The following is a 19419-nucleotide window of genomic DNA, read 5'->3' as shown; positions in this document are numbered from 1 at the left end:
CTTCTTTTTAAATCGGGAAAGGCACGTAAGGGAACTGCGAAATCAAAAAGCCCCCGGTGCCCCTTGGCCTCCGATTGGTGCCGGTGATGTCCGGCCTTACGCTGTAAACACCGCGCCGGCAGGGACAAGGCATAAAGGCCAACAGCCGCCGCCCCTGGACCAGCTGGTCTTCCTGGGCAAGATAATTCATCACTGCTGCCGTCGGAATGGCCCCGCTGAACAACGTTGGCCAGAGATACGAAGCATCATGGCCGTTGCGCCCGGAAGTCCTTTTGCTCTGCTCCGTATGGCCGCATTAGAATGGATAGGATTGCTATCCGCTGTCCGTAAGCGCGGGATCGTGCTTGCGCACAAAGTGCGTCCGTGCTCGATAACCTGTCTTTTATTGTGAGCAAACGCTCCAACAGGTAAAGCAACATGTGCCATGTGCGCGGACTCTTGTGGAAGCTGGTATTGTGAATGATCGGACGTAACGCAGAATCACGGACTTTAACTCCGTGGCAATCGTGCCCCGCTGTTTTTTTTTGGTTGGTGCGGCGCAACACCTCAGCATTGTGCTGCACAAGCCACTGCCACACAGGGCCGGAGAAAAGCAGGAGTCTCCGGGCATGTCCGTCCAGCAGTAAAAGCCCCGAGTCCCCCAACCCCCAGAATCCTACCCTAACCCCTAACCCAGAACTGATGGTTGTGGGCCACCAATCGCGTTCGGGGCGGGTCATTTAAAAACAAACAATTTCGAGTCGATAATGCAAAGGAATGACGAGCGGGACAAGGTCGTTTTTCCTTCCGCATACCTAGGTAGTTGGGTACCTAAGCCTCGGGAACCAGAGGATGTGTCTATCTGAGTGAACCCTGCTGTAGTCTCATTAGCCTCTGTCCTGTCATAGCCGCGGCCCTCGTGACCATTGGATCTGAGACATCGTACAGTTCCGCACATTGGAAGCATGGCAGCAAGGGACATCGCAGCCGGATACATCTATGCTAGGGGAGCGTGCAGGAAGGCGTCAATATCGCACTGAAATGCGGCGCCCATAAAGTGCCGCGATTACAACCCCCTAGCTTCTAGCATCTAACAGGAAGCTAGTATACTTCTCTGTTAGGAACTATTTATAGTTTTGGCCACGCAATATGCACAGTCACTAGGAAATAAACAGGTTCCGCAGCTGCACTGAAAAGCGACGCCGCACAAAGTGCGGCACTACATATTCAGCCTCATATACCGCGGTAGAGCGGCTGGCATGCAAAAGTACCTCGCAGGAACATATAAGTAGTACTGCTAGCTGGTGTTTTCCACCCCTAGCGCTTGATATCGCGGTGTGCGGGGCTCACCTGCGAAGGTGCATAATAGTCCTTGATTGCTATCTAAGAAAGGGCGAGTTGTGCCCCTATTTAAGGTGCTCTATAGCCTATATATATAACAGTGCACATAAAATAAAGGAGAGCTAAGCTGAGGCCTATCTAGGAAAGAATTACGCATACGTCTTACGTGGCGTTAGGTACTTAATTCTTGATTACCAGAAGTGGCACAAAACGACATCAGCCACTAGGAGCTAACTCTTATAGGAAAATGTAGGGGCCAATCCGCACTGGCTAGTCCTATCCTAGCGCATCACGGCCCATGACGACACACTCGCATCCTCAACACGCTGGCTGGTGTAGGACTCGGCCGTGCGGCTGAAGAAATCTGCCCCGCCGCGCCAAACACGTGGACCTGGAACAATTTCATGCAAACAAAATTCAAGCCGCCGCCATCTTTCCATTTACGAATTTTCCTCCGTCTCGGAATCTGCAATTGCGGCTTCAAACAACGACTTCCTCCATACCTAATTCAGCCGTTCCCTTCCGAAGCGAAGGCCAACACATCATACCCCAGGCTGTTGCCCACGAGATTGTTTCACGAGAGTTCCACTCCATGGACAATATGGACCAGTCGGTCGAGCAGCCCCGGGATGCAAACGTGCCAAAGCTTCCAGGATATGGTCTCCCCGTGGACTTTATGCCGCCGAAAGGGGAACGGTTCCCAGTCCTGGTTGGCGATAGAGACGACGGCTGGCTTGCTGCTACCCTTACCAGACGAGAATCTTGCATGCTCAAGGTGATGGAGGACCTCACAAACAAGCCAGATTGGTGGCGCAAGGTTCGCGATCCAAGTATTGCCGCTCGGTGGAAGGACGAGATTCTCGCTGTAGACTGGGCGGCCCATCATCCCTATGCTGATTTTACACCCAAAATGGCCGATGCGGTACGCCGTTTCCCTTCCTCCCAAACAAACTACATATGCATCATAGCCATGACTAACGTGTGCGCGATAGTGCATCGAAGAGCTGCTGAAAAAGGCTCATCTATATGAGGCAACGTCGCTGATTCCTGTCCTTGACTATTCCGCTGCTGTGATCAAGTCCGACGCCCTCGTGCCAGACAGCCTGCTGCAGGAGCTCTCGCAAGCTGTCAAGGTGCTCGAAGAAGTTCCTGACGACGAAAAGGACTGGCACCCGGGATCTGACCGCAAGGTGCTCGATCTGGTGCATCCTTCTCTCTATCCGCTAACGTATGGACGGTCGCGGATATTGCCGGCCAAGGAGATCAATGCCCAAGACTGCCTGGATCATGCGGGCAGCGGTGAGATTATCCCACGGCCCGATGCCGGCGATTTGCAACGCTGGGGCAATGAGGAAGCCTTTTCGTGCAATTACCAGTGGCTGCCCTCCAACGTCGCAATCGGCCAGGAGGGAGATGCAAGCATCACCAGCTACATCAACAACCTGCATCCGGTCAAGCACAGAAACATTTACCCCATCATCGAGCGCTTCATCACCAAGTCCCTGCCAGCCTGGGATCTGATCTATCGCTGGCCCGATGACATGATGTTCCAGCGGCTATCTACCGCCGTGGTTGGTCCCGAGTGCTCGACCGAGGAAGCCTGTGCTGAATCGTATGAGTGTTTGCCGTCCAACAGACCTCTCGACGAGGACGAGCCGCCGCGTGAGGAGGATGAAGAGGAGGACGATGGCTACGACGAATCAGAGCGCAGCCGGCGGGACATCAAGTGGTTCATGGAGACGCACCCGGCCATGCTGCCGGATGCCGTTTTGACCGCCGAGGCAAGCAGTGACGAACAGAAGCAACGCTTGTTTAGCGTGACCCCGGATATGGTCAAGACCAGCGGGTTTTTCAACTCGGCCCAGCGGCTTCAAGTCATTGTCAAGCTCGCAAGCATACACCTGACGCCCCAAAATCCCAGATACGACGGCGGCTCGTGGCACATAGAAGGCCAGCTCAACGAGCACATATGCGCCACGGCGCTGTACTACTACGACAGCGACAACATCTCCGAGTCACGCCTTGCCTTTCGCACATCTGCCGACACCGAGGAGCTCAGCTTCAACCTCGACTACAAACAAGGCGACGTGCGTTCCATTGCGAGGACATTTGCCGTCGACCAGGAACACGAGGCTTCCACCTTGCAGGACGTGGGCTCGGTGCTCACGAAGCAGGGCCGGGCCATCTTCTTCCCCAACGTGCTTCAGCATCAGGTGCAGCCATTCTCGCTCGTCGACGAGACCCGGCCTGGCCACCGCAAGATCCTGGCCCTTTTCCTGGTTGACCCCGCGATCCCCGTCATCTCCACGGCGAATGTGCCTCCGCAGCAGCGTCATTGGTGGCTCGCCCAAGATAATCTCCAGCGGGGAAGCCGACTTCCCCCGGAGATTACGCAGATGGTGCTGGACAACATGCATTTCGTCATTGGCGACGACGAGGCGAAACGTGTCCGGAAGGAACTCATGTCGGAACGAACCAAGATGCAACGCGGTGCAACCGAGACCCTCAAACAAGTCAATTTCAACTTTTGCGAACACTGAACAACGGCGCTGTCTGCCCCGTATCTTGAGCTGGGAATCGCATCGTGAAAGTGAGCTCGATTCGGAACATGTACTGATGGGTGGCGCGTGAGCGCCTCTTCTTTATGCTTGGGTTTCTACCGTCCGCCTGGCGATCTCGACATGGGATGGATATCCCACATCACCAACGCCTGTGTAGCAGGCCGATGGGCTGCTGTATCCGGAGCACATTGGGTATTTTAATAACGCCTTTTCGTCTCCCAAAGCAAAGGCGTATTGGCGACCCCAGTCTGCGGTTCCAAGCACATGGTTCGGCCATAGTGGCGCCTTGCAGAACTCGGCAGCCTACTACTACTCCATCTGGCACTACCAGGCAGAAGTTTTGGCGCATCTTTGGCTTGTTGACGCTACCAAGACGTAACGCGTGCAGGCATGCATTGTCCTTTTCTCATCGCCTTGATATACATGCATGGTATATAATTGAACACTATGTCGCGGCTGGGTACGACTGCCCCAGAGTGTATATTATTTGACCGGACCCGGATGTTGTATAGATACCGGGCAAGGAAGAATGGGGGGTACGTAGTGTTCAAGCAGTGAACGGAAGCTTTGGTCGCGCGAGCACGTCTTCAACAGGCCGACCGGCTGGCTAGAATTGCCGCCTGCTGCAGCTGACGAGAGTAGGGAGTACGAGACGTTTGCTTAAAAAATCCACATGTTAGAGCGCCACCCTACGGCGTAATGCGTTTACAGTACTCCCAATCGAGATGAGGCACGTTATCTAGAGGTGCCCGAGTCTGTACAAGAACACCGCCATGATAAAAGACCTGCTACCCTTTATATGAAAAGGAAGCTGAAATGAGAAGAAGCCTAGTTGAGCCGCACCTAGTGTGTCGTCATGTTTGTAGTATGTGTAAATACGGCGAAATTGATATGCAGTTGCAAGCAAGGCAGGAAGGCTGTGTGCACTAAAGGGGTGCTAAGCTCGCTATATTAGGTTAGCGCATGTGCTATGTACCTGTAGGCATAGAGACCCCGGGCTATGGCGGTGTTCGGGCCTCGCTAGCAAGGGATGCACAGTTGTCCTTGATTTAGCGTCTAAGAAAGGGCGAGTTGCGCCCCTATATGTAGTCCTTTTTGTCGTATAGATGTAATAGAGCACCTGAAAGAAGGGGAGCCAAGCCAAGGCCTATTAAGGGAAGATTTACATGTACAAGTCTTATGTGGCCTTTGCGCTCGCATTACAGAAACAACATTGAAGCGAAATAGTAAGCGGCGCTAAGAGCAAGCGCCTAGTCTAGCGCGACACAGGCCGCTTACAAGCACATGTACTCTCCGTACTCGTACGGAGTACTCTGTAGATTGATCCGGGCGCCACGGCGCTACCGAGGTCACGGGATCCACATCCCATTTCTCACCCCCAAGCTGACATCCCAATGTCCACTTCACTTCAATTCTTGGCCAACCCATTTCCGCCGACAGTCAGCTCCTCTACAACCCCTCCAGGATTTTCGGGTACAGTTTCTCGTTGAAATCCCACAAGATGGGAGTGTAGTCGGGCGCAAAGGTGAGACCGGTCCAGTACGTGCGCCGCTGGCCCTGCAGAGCGTACAGCTTGTTGTAGAAACCGGCCTTGAGCTCCTCGGCAGGTACTTTGGGCACCGTTGCACCATGGGAGGCGGATGCCAGCACCCCAGGTGCGGCAATGCTGTATGTGCCGGCTTCCTTGATCCTGGCGAGAGGCTGCAAGAGCATCTCTCGCGCTTCTGCGTCGCCGAGTCCGGCCGTGCCAATAACGCGAGTCGTCCAGATGTCTCGGATGTCGCCCGAGGGGGATCGCACGTACGCGTCATTGAAGTCTCCATGCGGGAGGAAGTACTCGCTCGGTGCGTTCGGGGTGTTGCGAAGGGACGTGACCTGGGAAGGCATCCCCGTGTTGTTGACGACGCCGACAAACAGCGTTTCCCACGAGAACTTGGAAAAGACGTCGTTTTCTTGATCACTCAGGTCCCATGGGCCGATGTTGTCGGGAGACGGCGTGGCTGCGATGAGGAGCTTTTTCGCCTTGACCGTCTTGAGCCCCGACGGCGTCTTGACAGTCAGGACGACGCCGTTGTCAGTGCGCTGGCTGCTCGCAACGGTGCTCTCGAGAAGGACGTCGTCCCGAATCAGGTCCAGCACGCGGTCGAAGAGCGTCTCGGACGAGTGCGTCGCGGGCCACTTGAAGGAAGGCCCCGTCAGGCCGAGGCCGAACGCTCTGATCTGCGGCTCTCCCACCACAGCCATGACGGTCCAGGTGGGCGTGTGGAGAGCGTCCGACAGCCACAGAAGATTGCGCAGGATTCCCAAGGCATCCTCGAGACGGTGCTTTCTGAGAAACTCGCCAAAGGGGAGGAGGAGATCCTCCGGCACTTCGCCCTGCATAAAGTAGCCGTTTTCGAACCAGGGCTGATACTTGACGGCCAGCTCAAAGTACCGGAGCAGGCCGATGGGGACCCCAACGGGATCAACAGGGCCGTACTTGACGTCCACCATCTTGCCCGTCTTGAAGTCCACGTTCTTGGTCAGCAGCAGCAGGTTGATGTAGCTGCCAAAGTCCGGATCGACCAACCCGACGTTGAAGCGCTTGAAGAAGGCCCTGGTCGTGGGCCGGTTCAGATACGCCTGCACGCCATAGTTGACGGGGCGCCCCCCGCCCGGTGGTTGATACGCGTGTACGTGGCCGCCCTGTTTCCGACGTGCTGGCATCAGCTCCGGACTGGCACACAAGTCTCTTGCCTTTTTTTTTTTTTTTTTTTTTTTTTTATTTATTTATTTATTTATTTTTTTATAAACCCTCGACCTGGGGTTTGCCGGTACTTACGAGTCTCGCCGCCTTCTCGATGACCAGGATGCTCTTCTTGAAGTCTTCTCGGAGGCGAACGGCGGCGTGGCAGCCAGCGGCACCTCCGCCGACAATGGCCACGTCAACCTCGATGACGCTCTTGTCTGACACGGGTGAGCGTGGTGCGGGTGAGCGAGCGTGCACGCCGGAGCCAAAGCAGCAGCTCAGGCTGGCCCAGAGGCCTGCAACTGTTGACGGTCTCATGGCTGACACGGCCTTGTCATTTACTCGGTCATTGGTCGAACGGCGCATCTGCGATGGCTGGGAGGCTCGCAGCAATCCTTTTTATACTCGTAAGCTCGGCGCCTCTGTTCCCTGCTAGCCTGGATCAAGGCACCGAACTGCGGACTGCTACGTTGCCGCGATCACCATACTACCTATGCGGCTTAGTTGAGGGACCGACCGCGTGCCCAACTTCTCCTCGTGTTGGCAGGTAAAATTGTCAGGGGCGGTTCAAATGGGGCCGTGGGATCTTCGGTTGTCAATCTCCATCGAGCCTGGTGCGTACGTGTAGACACGAGGGCACGGACATGCTAGCCATTTATTGACCAAACAGTCAGACCTAGGCCCAGGACGGGAAAGCCATGCTGGCCATATTGTCATATGCAGGTACAGGTCCCAACTTCCTCCTTATCTGGACATGCATTTTCATGCACCCAGTCACGTACAATTTGCCGGGTAGGCTCCATACCGCTCACCGCGCCCCTTTGTTCTTGATTAAGGTTTGAGACGAGAATCTGAAGATGCGACCATGGCGTTTTAGGGCTACCGCCGTCTTTGAGGGCTTTGTTTACCGCGTATTTGCTCGCGCTACTCCGTTTCAGCCTTCACTCCCCTGCATAATCTGCATAATCCGAGAGTCCGTACTCCCGAGTCTCCGTCGTCAATCTAACTCGCGAGCCGGCATGATCCCATGACACGCATGTCGGACGCAGCCCTTTGTCTTAGTTTGCAGTCAGGCGGACAACCTCGTGCCGTCCTCCCTCCTTCCTCGTCAGTTTGCAGTGGTGTGTTTCCTTGCGTGCTGGATCATCGGGCCGCGACAGCAAGTGCGGACCATCTCGTTCCCCCGCAGATGATTGGCACCCCGGGGCATCCAGGCATCCATCCCCGTCTGCACCGAAAATCCTGCATCGCGCGTGACGCTCCGGCGAGTCGTCTTGCGTCCGTGGTGCTTGACCCGCGAATCCCGCGATGCCGCAGGGCAGCAACGCGGAAAGAGGGACGAAACGCGACGGTATGGCCGAGCTTATGTATCATCTGGTCCATTCCCCCCTTCCCTATACCCCCGGCGAGGTGATAGATGCGGCGCGTCCCGCAGGGCAGCAACGCGGAAAGAGGGACGAAACGCGACGGTATGGCCGAGCTTATGTATCATCTGGTCCATTCCCCCCTTCCCTATACCCCCGGCGAGGTGATAGATGCGGCGCGTCCCGCAGGGCAGCAACGCGGAAAGAGGGACGAAACGCGACGGTATGGCCGAGCTTATGTATCATCTGGTCCATTCCCCCCTTCCCTATACCCCCGGCGAGGTGATAGATGCGGCGCGTCCCGCAGGGATATCCCAAGCTCGACGCCACGAGCTGGGGCATTTGGCACCCTCTCGGGCCTTGGGTTTGGCCCGGTGCCCGTGCCCAGCCACCCATCAACGGGAAATTGAGCCCCCGCCGTCGTCAATCTAGCCGGTCAGAAAGGCATGACCTGCCGCACGCTAGGCTGCGGCTTACGCGGCTTGGCAGTAGTTGGCTTGAAAGCCCCAACTAGGAACATGCAGGAAGCGAAACACTTACCAGGCCTAGATATGGCTTAGTGATAGTAGTGTCTTCCGCATCTTCCGGTGGACAATGAGCCAGCGCATACACATCATTGCCGAGTGGCAAGGCAGATCTACCGTTACAGTACCGTGCTGGCTGGTAGATCGCCCATCCCCGCATGTTGATTCGCAAAGGCAGCTGACGAGTCGTCAGTCACTCTCGCTTTCCACAAGCCCCATCACCTGGCGTGCTACGCATCTCCCCTCTCCCATCCCACGTGATTCCGCCAACATCAGTTGCGCAAAGTTCCCGTTTGCAGATCTTGCACGCTGCACATCCCTAGGACACCCTTGCACACGTCGCGATGCTATTCCCAAAAAAAAAAAAAAAAAAAAAAAAAAAAAAAAGAAGCAGAACGAGAAATGCAAAACGCCGATTGCCTCGTGAGGTTACGCTGAAACTCTCATTCTTGCCGCTCATGTCAGCGATGCCAGCGGTTCCGTGTGTCGGCGGATGTATCGGACTTCATCTGGACGGCTCGTGCAGCTGCAAAGATGCCGGTGAATTCCCGCCTTCCGAATCAGCCAGCATGATGATCGAGCCACCTATTGTCAAACAGAAAGAAAAAAAAAAAAAAAAAAAGGAAGTCATTTGCTGCCTCTTCCATCCAGCCACGTATGTTTCCCATATTTCCCCTCTATATGCGAGATTCTTTGCCGCTTCAAGTCGCAAGGGGTGCGTGTTTCTACTGCGCAACGTCCGGACAAGCACTGAAAAAAAAAAATTAAAATTGTGCGGAATGCAAAATGATGCATCAACGAGATGACATTCCGAACCATCTAGAGCAACAGGAAACGAGGCGGCACGGCTAGCTAGATCCTACTATGTGAGGCGCGAACATGAATCGTGAATTCAGGGCCATGGACGGCGCGGCTGATGAAACAGCGCAAGAAAAAGAGGACGAAAGCCGCTCAAACGGGCAGCAAACGAGCCCTTTAGCACACCCTGCCCTTCCTCTGTCGTCATTACGCGAGGTTGCTTTGCTTTGCTAGCCCACTAGCACAGCACGTATGCCCGTGGCCGGGTGAGGGCTTTGGATCCCGCCAGGCTCTTCCCGCAAGCTTCGATGCCTCCATTTTAGAGCAAGTGGCGTTCTTTACGGTTCAGCCCGTAGTCCACGGCGGAGATACGTGAAAGACGGAAGACGCCGATCGGCTCAACTGCTCGTCACCCCAACAACCACCAATGCAACCCCTATGGCTTATTGGTTTGAACGTTAGGCTAACTGCGCTTACACCACACCACGCACGCGCTTGGGGTGGAACATCTTGGTGCACATTCTACTCTCCTTCTTGCGGCCTGAACTGGGGTATGATGGTGTACCAATGATTACAACAGAAAGCTGAAAAACTGGCAGACGAGCGGAGTACTCCGTAGTGTGAAATGCAGCAGCACAATGGTGCTAGAAATATCTCGGACAGGGGAGAAAATGACTTTATCTGCAAGTACATCAGGCGCTTTGCCTGATTTGCGAGGCTGCTACATGACTCATAGGGCCGGTTAGCAAACAGCTCGGCTAGAGGTACGTACCTTAGGTGCCTAAGTCGACAGCGCACAATAATAAAGGGCACCAACATAGCCCTCAACACGTAACGATCGAAGTCGCCACGTCTCTCCACCCGCCCACCATGGTAAACCAGACCCTTTCAATTTCCATCAGCTACCAGACCTACCAGACCCCTCTGGAAAACGTGGCGGCGACCTTAACAGCTTAATGCCTGCCTATTTACCTCCTGCCCTACTTCCTACCTTAGTAGGTATTGCAATACCTACCTACCTGGGCCTAGGCCTCCTAGCTACTGCCTACCAGGCTACTACATACTGCATGCTGCCCTCAACTGCTGCTATTGACCTTGGGTACCTGCCTACCTGCCTACCTAGGCCTACTTGCTAAATACTATTACCGCATTATTGCTCTACCTAATACCCAGCCTCAATACTACCTACTACCAGACTCTTGCCCACGGCCCACTGCCCAATAGCGGCGCAAAGTGTGCCATTAACTTGGCGACAACAAAGTCCTAGACAAGACCAGACGCTAGCTCGCCAGGCTAGTGGATCACGGTCTTGTGGGCGTGGTTGGCAGGAGCCTGTTGCGGCAAGTCCGACATATTGATCCACCCATGTGACGCGCTTCCTTCGCTGACAGACAAGACCCGCCCGCCAGCCACCAGCACGTCCATCCTCAAATACTGCTGCAAGGAGCACCACCTTACATGAAATTCTAGTTGGCGAAATTGAGCAGTTGCGGCGCCGTTTACTCAAGGAGGATCAACGCCGACGCGAAGAAGCTGATCAACTGGCAAAGGAGTCATCACCGCTATATCTCCCGCAGTACCTGAAGGCCTGCCACTCGCTTGACCTTTCTATTGACGTCGTAACAACCTCACGCAAACAACACGAGGCCACACCATGGACGAAATCGAGCAGTTGCGCCTTTTGATTAAGGAGAAGGACCGCCAACTCGACGAGAAGAACCGCCAACTTGACGAGGAACAACGCCGACGCAAAGAGGAACAACGCCTACGTGAGGAGGAACAACGCCGACGCGAAAAAGCTGAAGAATTGGCAAACGAGTCGTTACCACTAGATCTCCCGCAGTATATTGAGGCCTGCCATGCTCTCGATCTTGCTATCGAGGTCGTAACAGACCCCACGCAAACAACACAAGGCCACACAACCACCGCGACTGGCAGGATCTTCCCTCGTCGTATCATCCCATGGGAGGATTTTCCAGCAAAACAACAGGAGATTTGGGAAAAGCTCTCTGTCAGCCCCGAATTCGCTTCCCAAAAGGTGTTTCCATCTCCAAATCAACTATCATACGTCAAGTCTACACTCCAACGAATAAGTTGTGAAATGAGCCTCCGACAGTTCGAGCATAACGTGGTCGAGATTGCTGTTCGGAAGCTGGTTGACAGGGCCTACGAGGACCCAATCTCGCGAGAAGTCCTTGGACTCAGGGGAACTGTGACCTTTGAGAGCCATACGAATCTCGGGGAGTCTTCCAAGTCGGTCCTTCAATCCATGGAAGGCATGTCAATCAGCGAAAACGACCCTCGTACCCTCCCATCAGCATCGACCAAAACACGAGCCAAAAAGCCGCCAAGGAAGGCGAGGGGGAAAGGCAATAGGGCGGACCAGTTTTGCATATACAGGACTTCGGACGGTACAAACATCCCTACCATCGCTATTGAATACAAGGCGCCACACAAGCTGAGCGTTGACGAGATTGTCACTGGGCTTGATTCAGAGATCCGGCCGGAACGTGACGTGATCAACCAGGAGGGCCAGGGCTTCATCTTCAATTCCAGAGCTCTTACCGCTGCGGTCGTCACGCAACTGTTCTCCTACATGGTTGGCAAAGGCATTCAATATGGCTACGTCTGCACCGGGGAAGCTTTCTGTTTCCTTAAAATTTCGGATGATCCCGGCACAGTCTACTGTGCTGTGTGTGTGCCAGCACAAGATGTTATGGATGACGACGAAGACAGGCTCCATCGCACTGCCGCCGCTCAGGTATTCGCTTTCCTTGCCCAAGCTCTGTTGGCCACCCCGCCCACGGAGTCATGGCACGACGATGCCCAGGAGCTTGGTCTGTGGAATTTTGAATACGAAAAGGAACTGAGCAAGATTCCACAGTCGCAACGAAAAGGCAAGCAACCTCTTGCATCGCCTTACAAGCCTCAGCGTTGGAAAGGGTTTACTCGATCACCCATTCGAACCCGCTCCGGCTGTCAGCCACCGGTTATACGACCGGCGCGTTCAGAAGACGAGGATGATTGTGATCCTCCTTCCCCCACGCGAAAGCCATCTACCGCAGGCAAGAAACAAGCACCGTCAGCCAAGACAGACACAAGTGGCGGCGGAAAGGGCAACCGGAAGGGTACGCAGCGCCAAAGCCAGCGGCTGCAGCAACAGCAAAAGAAAAGGGTTCATATCACTGACCGTCCGTATTGCACGCAACGATGCCTTCTCGGATTAGCACATGGAGGGCCCGTAGATCGGGATTGTCCCAATGCGCACGATCACCGTGACGTTCATATCACTCCGGCCAAATTCATCAGTCTCATGCGCGCCCAGCTTGCAAGAGACCGGGGCCGCGATGCGGATTGTATTTCGCTCTACATAGCGGGTTCGCGGGGCGGCCTATTCAAGGTGCGGCTGTCGTCCCACGGATACACATGTGTGGCAAAGGGCATGGAAAGTTTCGATCGCGAGTTTCTAGCCCATGAAAACCGAGTGTACTGCAGGCTTGAGCCCATTCAGGGCAAGTACGTGCCAGTATGTCTTGGTATGGCCGATTTAGTGCTCCCGTGGCATTATGACGGTGGAGTCTACACCAGCTTCCTATTTCTTAGCTGGGCTGGACTGCCTCTCCGGCGATGCATTGACGCAGCTAATAAGTCAAGTCTTCTTAAAGGGGTCACAACTGCCTTGAAGAAAATCCACTCATTAGGAGTTCTGCACCGTGATGCGGAGCTCCGCAATATGCTGTTCGATGCTGACGATGGCCGGGTAATGCTGGTAGATTTCGAACGGTCGGAGTTTCGTGGTCGTCTTCCGCTTGCGTCCGTGAGTTCGAATGCCCCTGGTCGAAAGAGGAAGCTCGAGGTCAAGCACGAAGAATCTGAGGATGACTGGTCGAAGGAGCTACGATTGGCTGCATGGGTGGTGAAGGAAAAATGAACATGCAGCAGCACTTGAACCCCAAGAAGCGGACATGTTTCCACCTATTCCGTACCAGCTACCTACGTACCTACCTCCTGCCTGGTAGGCACCTTTGGTACCTTCGCGCGCCATCCCGTCTCCTGTTGAAGGCCCGTGGCAGGGTGTTTACGGTATCAAAGGCCACGGCTGTCTCGAAGATTAGGATCAGTATTGAGAACATGACTCTAACGGGGCGGTCATTATAACAGTGGCTGTGACTATAGAGAATACCTTACGTACCTAGAAGGTAGCAGGTATCTAAGATGCCTACGAGATGGGCGGTATATAAAGCACCTACCTACTTTTACTAAATATTAATCGTAATAGGGGATAACAGTAGCTTAAAAATGCTAGTACCTCAGAAGGCACTCGCTACGAAGTTCGAGGTAAGGTAAGGCACACCCAGGCTGGATAAGTCTCTGCAGGCTATAGTAGGCCGCACGAAACAGCATGCAGTCTTACTATATATGTATATGTAATAGCCAAGACAATCAGGATTAGCTAGCCAGTGCGGCAATAAGTAGAGATGGAAACAATCCTGCATCTCCAAAGGTATACTACGCATCAATGGGAGCGTTCCGATGTGAAAATCCGGTCCGTGCCAATTCCGTCTGCGCTAGAGTCATAACCAACGGACTTTTCCGCCCAGATAAGTCGACGGATCACACTGCCAAAAAAGTGGAAAAGAACGAGAAAGACGTCATTCGCACGAGTAAGAGGACCGTGGATCGTAAATGTAAAAAAAAAAGGCGGCAAAGGAAAAAAGAGAAAAAGAACACATACAACACCAGGTATTCGCTGGTCGTCACCGACCCAACTACTAATCCGGCGCTCGCTGGCTTATTTAACGGAGATCGGACGGGATCCAAAGTTCTCAAGCGGCTATGGTCGTATGTGACGGCTGGTTAGCAAATTCGCAATATGAGGAACATGTGTAAACGCTGCGTGTGGTCTTGCGGTTTGCGATGGTTGCATTGGCAGCAAATCTGATAGCCCAGTTAGGTAGCCCAAGTTTACATGACCGATTTATGCCTCGGAGTGCAAGTGCAAGTGCAAGTGCAAGTCGACGTCATAGTGACGTTGGTTGCAGCTGCACAAGGGGCATCCCAAGCATCACGCATTCATATATCGCATCGCCCCGTCTGGCCTCTCTCTCTGCCAACTTCCTTTCCCTCATCTCCGTCAGCCCCTCCGCCGTCCAAGATGCCCGTACACAACATCCAAACGTACGTTTGTTCGCCCACCCGCGCACTCCCAGACTGACCACCCCGCAGAGAAGACGAGTTCCAGCGCGCAATTTCAGAGCACGGCCTCGTCATTGTCGACTTTTTCGCCACGTGGGACGTCGACTCAAAGACCCTCGCTCCCATCTTTGTTGAGCACGTCTTTGCTTTCGTCCCGCGGACGCGCCGCGTGGGCTAACCTCATCCAGGCAGTCGAACCGCGATGACCTCCAGGACGTCGTCTTTGCCAAAGTCGACGTGGACGAGCTGGCAGCCCTGACGGGCCGGCTGGGCGTTGCGTCTACACCTACCTTCTTCCTGTACAGGAATGGGCACAAGGCTTTCGAGTCCGTGGAGCCGGGGCCGCAGGGATTGCTGCAGTTTATAGGCGAGGCCAAGTAGTTGGCAAGTCTGGTGGTTCGTCGTACCGTATTTTTCGGAAGCTTGTCTCGTATGGCTCGTTGTAGAAGCTGGGGACTGGTGCACTGGGTTTGGGGCGACTTTGACGTAGACTGTTGAATCGCGAGTCTAGTGTACCGGTCTGTCGGCCTCAACAAGCCGACGGTAGGCAGGCGTGAGTTGCGGTTTTTTTATTGGTCTCACGTTCGTCGAGGAACCGCTAGTCACTGCTGCGGCGATTGCAGACGGATGCGTTGCTGTCGATGGATCGCTGGCAGCCAGTTTGCTCTCTGGGTCGGGAGGAAAGCAGCTCGGCTCCTTGTAGTCGAGGTATTGCAATACCGGCGCGAGATCTTCTCGCTGGGGTTTAGTCTTGGAACTGCACGAGCCATCACAAGGTGTTGCCAAGCACCGCTATGAATGCAAGCCATCTATAAGCCCATGGACCTTTGAAAACAAAAGCTAACTGACCCTCAAGGAAACAATCAAAGACACAAGGACACTTGGAGGACGCCCCTCAAGACCACGTCATGTACGCCTCGATATCTGATATCTGCCCGGGGGGGAGGGGAGGGGGGGGGGGGGGCAACAACAAACTGCGCTCGTGTACCAGGCCGGGGAACACTAAAACCTGTTCATTGTAGCGTCCGCATATCAAGTAGATGTTGGCTCTCCCACGCTGCCTGTCCTTCGGGGGAGCACCAACCTAGCACCGAAGGACCAGGACGGAGGAGCTCAGCGCCAACTGGCTGCTTGATTTTTACTGGCATGGGAGGGCGCAGAAGCATGATATCCGGAAGCATTTCAAAGGCGTGTCTGCAGCGACCACGGCTCACGCCCGGGAGGAGGGACGGCTGGGCGTGAAGAGAATCGTCGACGTCGACGTCAAGCCTGGTGCATAGAAGGGTCTGCATCAGCTGGAGCGGAGGGAATGGGAGCACCAATCGTTCACGCACTATGCATTTCCTGCCGGCAAGAATGGCTTGGCCGTTGCGGGCGGCTCGCATCACTTGAACATGGCTGGATTGGTGCCGTGGCATTGACTTGCATATCGGGCCTCCCTAGATGGCCAGAGCGAGGCTGCAAAGCCTAGACAGCTGACGGCCTGGCAGAGGCAGGTGCAAGCGAACTACAGCCTGACGGGCCAAGGCTCAGATCGCAGCTGTACAGCTGCCCAAATGAAGCATCAGCCAAATCAGCCAATCCTCCGACTCTTGGCCGCAAGACATGCAACCGCCTGGTCGTACACATTACACAACACATTCGACAAGCTCATCAGCAACCGAATCTACGAGCTCCCCCCCCCCCCCCCCCCCCGCCCTCTTAAGCCAGTTGAGAGTCGACTCCGCGCCCCCCCCCCCCTCCCCCTCGCCATGCCGTCGTCTCCGCACCAACTTCACTCCTCCACATCAGCATCGACATCGTCAAATTTTCATCGGGCGTTGCAACGCAAGCCTACATTCCCGTCATCCCGCCCCGTCCCCTCCCGTCCCGCCCGCACCCCTCTGCCATGGCAGAGCAGATCCCCGTCGTCGACTTGTCCGCCTACGCCGCCTCGGCGCCCGCATCGCCCGCGTCCCAGCGTGCCGCGCAGCTCCTCCACCAGGCCGCCTCCCAATGGGGCTTCTTCCTCCTGGCCAACACGCCCGTGCGGCCCGCCTCCCAGGCGGCCCTCGTGGCTGCCTCGCGCGCCTTCTTCGCCCTCCCCGAGGAGGACAAGCTGGCCCTGGACGTGCGCGCCGGAGGCCCCGCCTGGCGCGGCTACATGCCCCTGGGGGGCGAGCACACGCACGGCCGTCTCGACTGGAAGGAGGGCCTGTACGTCGGCCCCGAGCACGCCGACTCCCACCCGCTCTTCGGGATGCCACTGCACGGCAAGAACCAGTTCCCGGACGAGGCGCTCCCGCAGATGCGCCCCGCCGTGCTCGACTACCTCGCCCAGGTGACGGAGCTGGCCAATACGCTGGCCGACATGTTCTCCGCCGCCCTGGGCCTGGGGAGCGCGGAGCTCCGTCGACGGCTGCTGGAACCGGAGCCCATCGTCCTCTTCCGCTGCTTCAGCTACGCGGCCGCCAGGGAGCACGAGCCAGTTGACGAGAGCTACGGCATCGGCCAGCACACTGGTAAGGGGACTGCCTCTTCGCACCGCCGACAACAACCAACTGCAAACTAAGCAACTGCCTGCGCTAGACTTTGGCTTCCTCACCATCCTAATGGCCGACGCGCCCGGCCTTCAGGTCAGTTTGCCCAACCGACCTGCCCGATTTTGTCTGCTAACGGGGGTCGATAGATTCTCTCCCCCTCGGACCGGTGGGTGGATGTGCCGGTCATCCCCGACACGTTCATAGTCAACGGCAAGTCTTCCCCCTTGCCACCCCCTGCCACCCCCTGCCACCCCCTCTTTCCCCGCCGAATGCTCTGCCTTACTGACCCCGGGCCCAGTCGGCGACATGTTTGACCAGCTCACCGGGGGTCGGTACCCGTCTCGTCCCCACAGGGTCCGCCGGCCACCGCCCGGGTCTCCGCCTCGCCTGTCGTTTCCCCTCTTCTTCGACTTCTCCTGGGGCGCCGACATGCAGCGTCTGCCGCTGGACCACCTGCCTCCGCTGTCTGACGAGGAAAGGCAGCGCGCGGAGCAGCGGTGGGCTGCCACGACGTTCCGCGACGTCCGCGGCACGTGGGCGCAGTACCTGGCGCGCAAGGTCCAGAAGGTGTTTCCGGACCTGGGGCTGCCGGATTTCGAGCCCAACGCCGCGCCGTCCACGCGTTTCACGAGGGCGGTGGACCTGAGCTCCTCGTAGCGCTGGGCTGCCAGTCTGGCGGCATTGCGCGGACTGTTGTGTGTGTGTGGGTGTGTTTGTTTGTTTTATGTACTTTTTTACTTATTTATTCTTTGATTTTTTTTTTTTTTTTTGAATTTCTGCTTTCGTCGGGGCGTGGTCTGGCTGTGCCTTTGATCATGCCGGCAAGTTGAGTCTCTGCTGTGCAGAGTCTCCTATAGGCCGTACGCTGCTTTCTCGGTTTCAAGCTAGCAGTCAAAAATCAATCCGGTTGGATCGATACTCGCAGCTGCGTTGCTTGATCAGGACGTGCTGGGTTGCCAGTCTTGGCATAACCATTACCAGCTGCAAATGAGCAAGCCCATTTTCGCCATCGGGGCGAGACACGGAGCGCCTCCCGCGCTGCGTAGTGCTGACCCGATAATGACGGGTATCTTTTACCCCCCTCGGGAAGCTATCACATTCTGCTCCTCGGTGTAAGCTGACGATAATGCTCTTCACTCCAACGGGAATCCATCACATTCTGCTCCTTAGTGGAAACTGATAATAACGCTCTTCTATGTAATAGGAATCTATTATATTTTGCTCCTTAGTAGAAACTAATAATAATGCTCTTCTATCTAATAGAAACCTGTTATATTCTGCTCCTCGGCAGAAACTAATGATAATGCTCTTCTATCTAATGGGAATTATTGGAATGGCATCAAGGTATACCCAACTATACGATCGTATATGGGTTTTTCTCCCGGTCCTCGGGTTTCCCATATAAATTAGTATAGAGGTACTAGACACTAGTATAGATAGGGCCACCTAAGTATACTAGCTAGTGTATTATATATATATATATACTCAACTATACGCAGGGTGCGCGCGTGGTACTGAGGTATCGGGTGATCACCAAGCAAAGGATTCTATTACTTTGCTAATGACTATCTAGAAAGTAGGAAAAAGGGGCAGTAAAGGGGGAATTCGACGATGCGGCCTTTTGTGTGTGCGCCGCGGTCACGTGTGGTGGTGCGGCTCTGCGGGGGGCTCTGCGGTCCGCCTGTGCGCCCTATCAGGGCGCAGGGAAAAGCGGGGCCGCAACGGTCGTAATGCCCCACTGAAGGGGTAATTGCGACGGCTATGTAATAGGAATCTATTATATTCTGCTCCTCGGTAGAAACTTAAAACAACGCTCTTCTGTTTAATAGAAATCTGTTATATTCTGCTCTTTAGTAGACACTGATAATAATGCCCTTCTCTCTAATAGGAATCTATTATATTCTGCTCCTTAGTATAAACTGATAAAAATGCTCTTCCACCCAACGGGAATTCCGCCGCATTCTTCTCCTGGGACGTGGAACCCCCCGCCGAAAAACCCGAGGAAATCAAAGCGACGACGACGACGACGACGACGACGCTCTTCTGCCCAACGGGAGGCAGCCTACCTCATGGTCCTCGCGGGAGCTGGATGACCGGGCAAAATCAAACCCGCGTCTGGCCTCGCCGGACCTGCAGCCTAGTCACCCAGAGACCAAGCATCATTTGCTCATCACATGCTGCAGCCCATGCCGTTCGGTACGCTGCAAGGGGTGTCCCTGCTTGACTGCGGGTCATGCATGTTCAGATGCAAGAAAAACCAGTCCTCATATCTACACCCGACGGCAGTTTCAAGGGGGAATCTGGCGATGCGACGGACCAGACCAGACATCCACCGGTACATAGGAAATTAGCCAGCGGCGCCGGTATTTACAACCCTCCCGTAGCGTTTTAATACCAGACACGAAC

The 19419-nt window shown here is 55.1% G+C and overlaps 6 protein-coding genes across 6 annotated transcripts; 5 read left to right on the top strand and 1 right to left on the bottom strand.

Moving 5' to 3' along the window:
• Positions 1-1912: 1912 nt before the first annotated feature.
• Positions 1913-3860, top strand: UV8b_01729 (uncharacterized protein; the record flags this gene model as incomplete). Its single annotated transcript, XM_043139227.1, has 2 exons — positions 1913-2242; positions 2313-3860. 2 exons carry the CDS (start codon positions 1913-1915, stop codon positions 3858-3860), a joined length of 1878 nt encoding a protein of 625 aa, XP_042995161.1.
• A 1470-nt stretch (positions 3861-5330) lies between these two features.
• On the bottom strand, positions 5331-6975 carry UV8b_01728 (uncharacterized protein; the record flags this gene model as incomplete). Its single annotated transcript, XM_043139226.1, has 2 exons — positions 5331-6566; positions 6703-6975. 2 exons carry the CDS (start codon positions 6973-6975, stop codon positions 5331-5333), a joined length of 1509 nt encoding a protein of 502 aa, XP_042995160.1.
• A 205-nt stretch (positions 6976-7180) lies between these two features.
• Positions 7181-7640, top strand: UV8b_01727 (uncharacterized protein; the record flags this gene model as incomplete). The annotated part of the gene is made up of 3 exons (XM_043139225.1): positions 7181-7223; positions 7284-7401; positions 7487-7640. The coding sequence occupies 3 exons, from the start codon at positions 7181-7183 to the stop codon at positions 7638-7640; spliced, it is 315 nt and encodes a 104-aa protein (XP_042995159.1).
• Positions 7641-10949: 3309 nt separating this feature from the next.
• UV8b_01726 (uncharacterized protein) lies at positions 10950-13226 on the top strand (the record flags this gene model as incomplete). Its single annotated transcript, XM_043139224.1, has 2 exons — positions 10950-12831; positions 12997-13226. 2 exons carry the CDS (start codon positions 10950-10952, stop codon positions 13224-13226), a joined length of 2112 nt encoding a protein of 703 aa, XP_042995158.1.
• Positions 13227-14450: 1224 nt separating this feature from the next.
• Positions 14451-14872, top strand: UV8b_01725 (uncharacterized protein; the record flags this gene model as incomplete). Its single annotated transcript, XM_043139223.1, has 3 exons — positions 14451-14473; positions 14522-14626; positions 14680-14872. The coding sequence occupies 3 exons, from the start codon at positions 14451-14453 to the stop codon at positions 14870-14872; spliced, it is 321 nt and encodes a 106-aa protein (XP_042995157.1).
• Positions 14873-16379: 1507 nt separating this feature from the next.
• Positions 16380-17670, top strand: UV8b_01724 (uncharacterized protein; the record flags this gene model as incomplete). Its single annotated transcript, XM_043139222.1, has 4 exons — positions 16380-16992; positions 17060-17106; positions 17160-17223; positions 17312-17670. 4 exons carry the CDS (start codon positions 16380-16382, stop codon positions 17668-17670), a joined length of 1083 nt encoding a protein of 360 aa, XP_042995156.1.
• Positions 17671-19419: the final 1749 nt, after the last annotated feature.

This window comes from Ustilaginoidea virens, chromosome 1 (assembly GCF_000687475.1).
Source record: "Ustilaginoidea virens chromosome 1, complete sequence".
Lineage (NCBI taxonomy): Eukaryota > Fungi > Ascomycota > Sordariomycetes > Hypocreales > Clavicipitaceae > Ustilaginoidea > Ustilaginoidea virens.
Note: the sequence above shows the minus strand (reverse complement) of the source record. Positions and strands in the feature narration are given on the sequence as shown.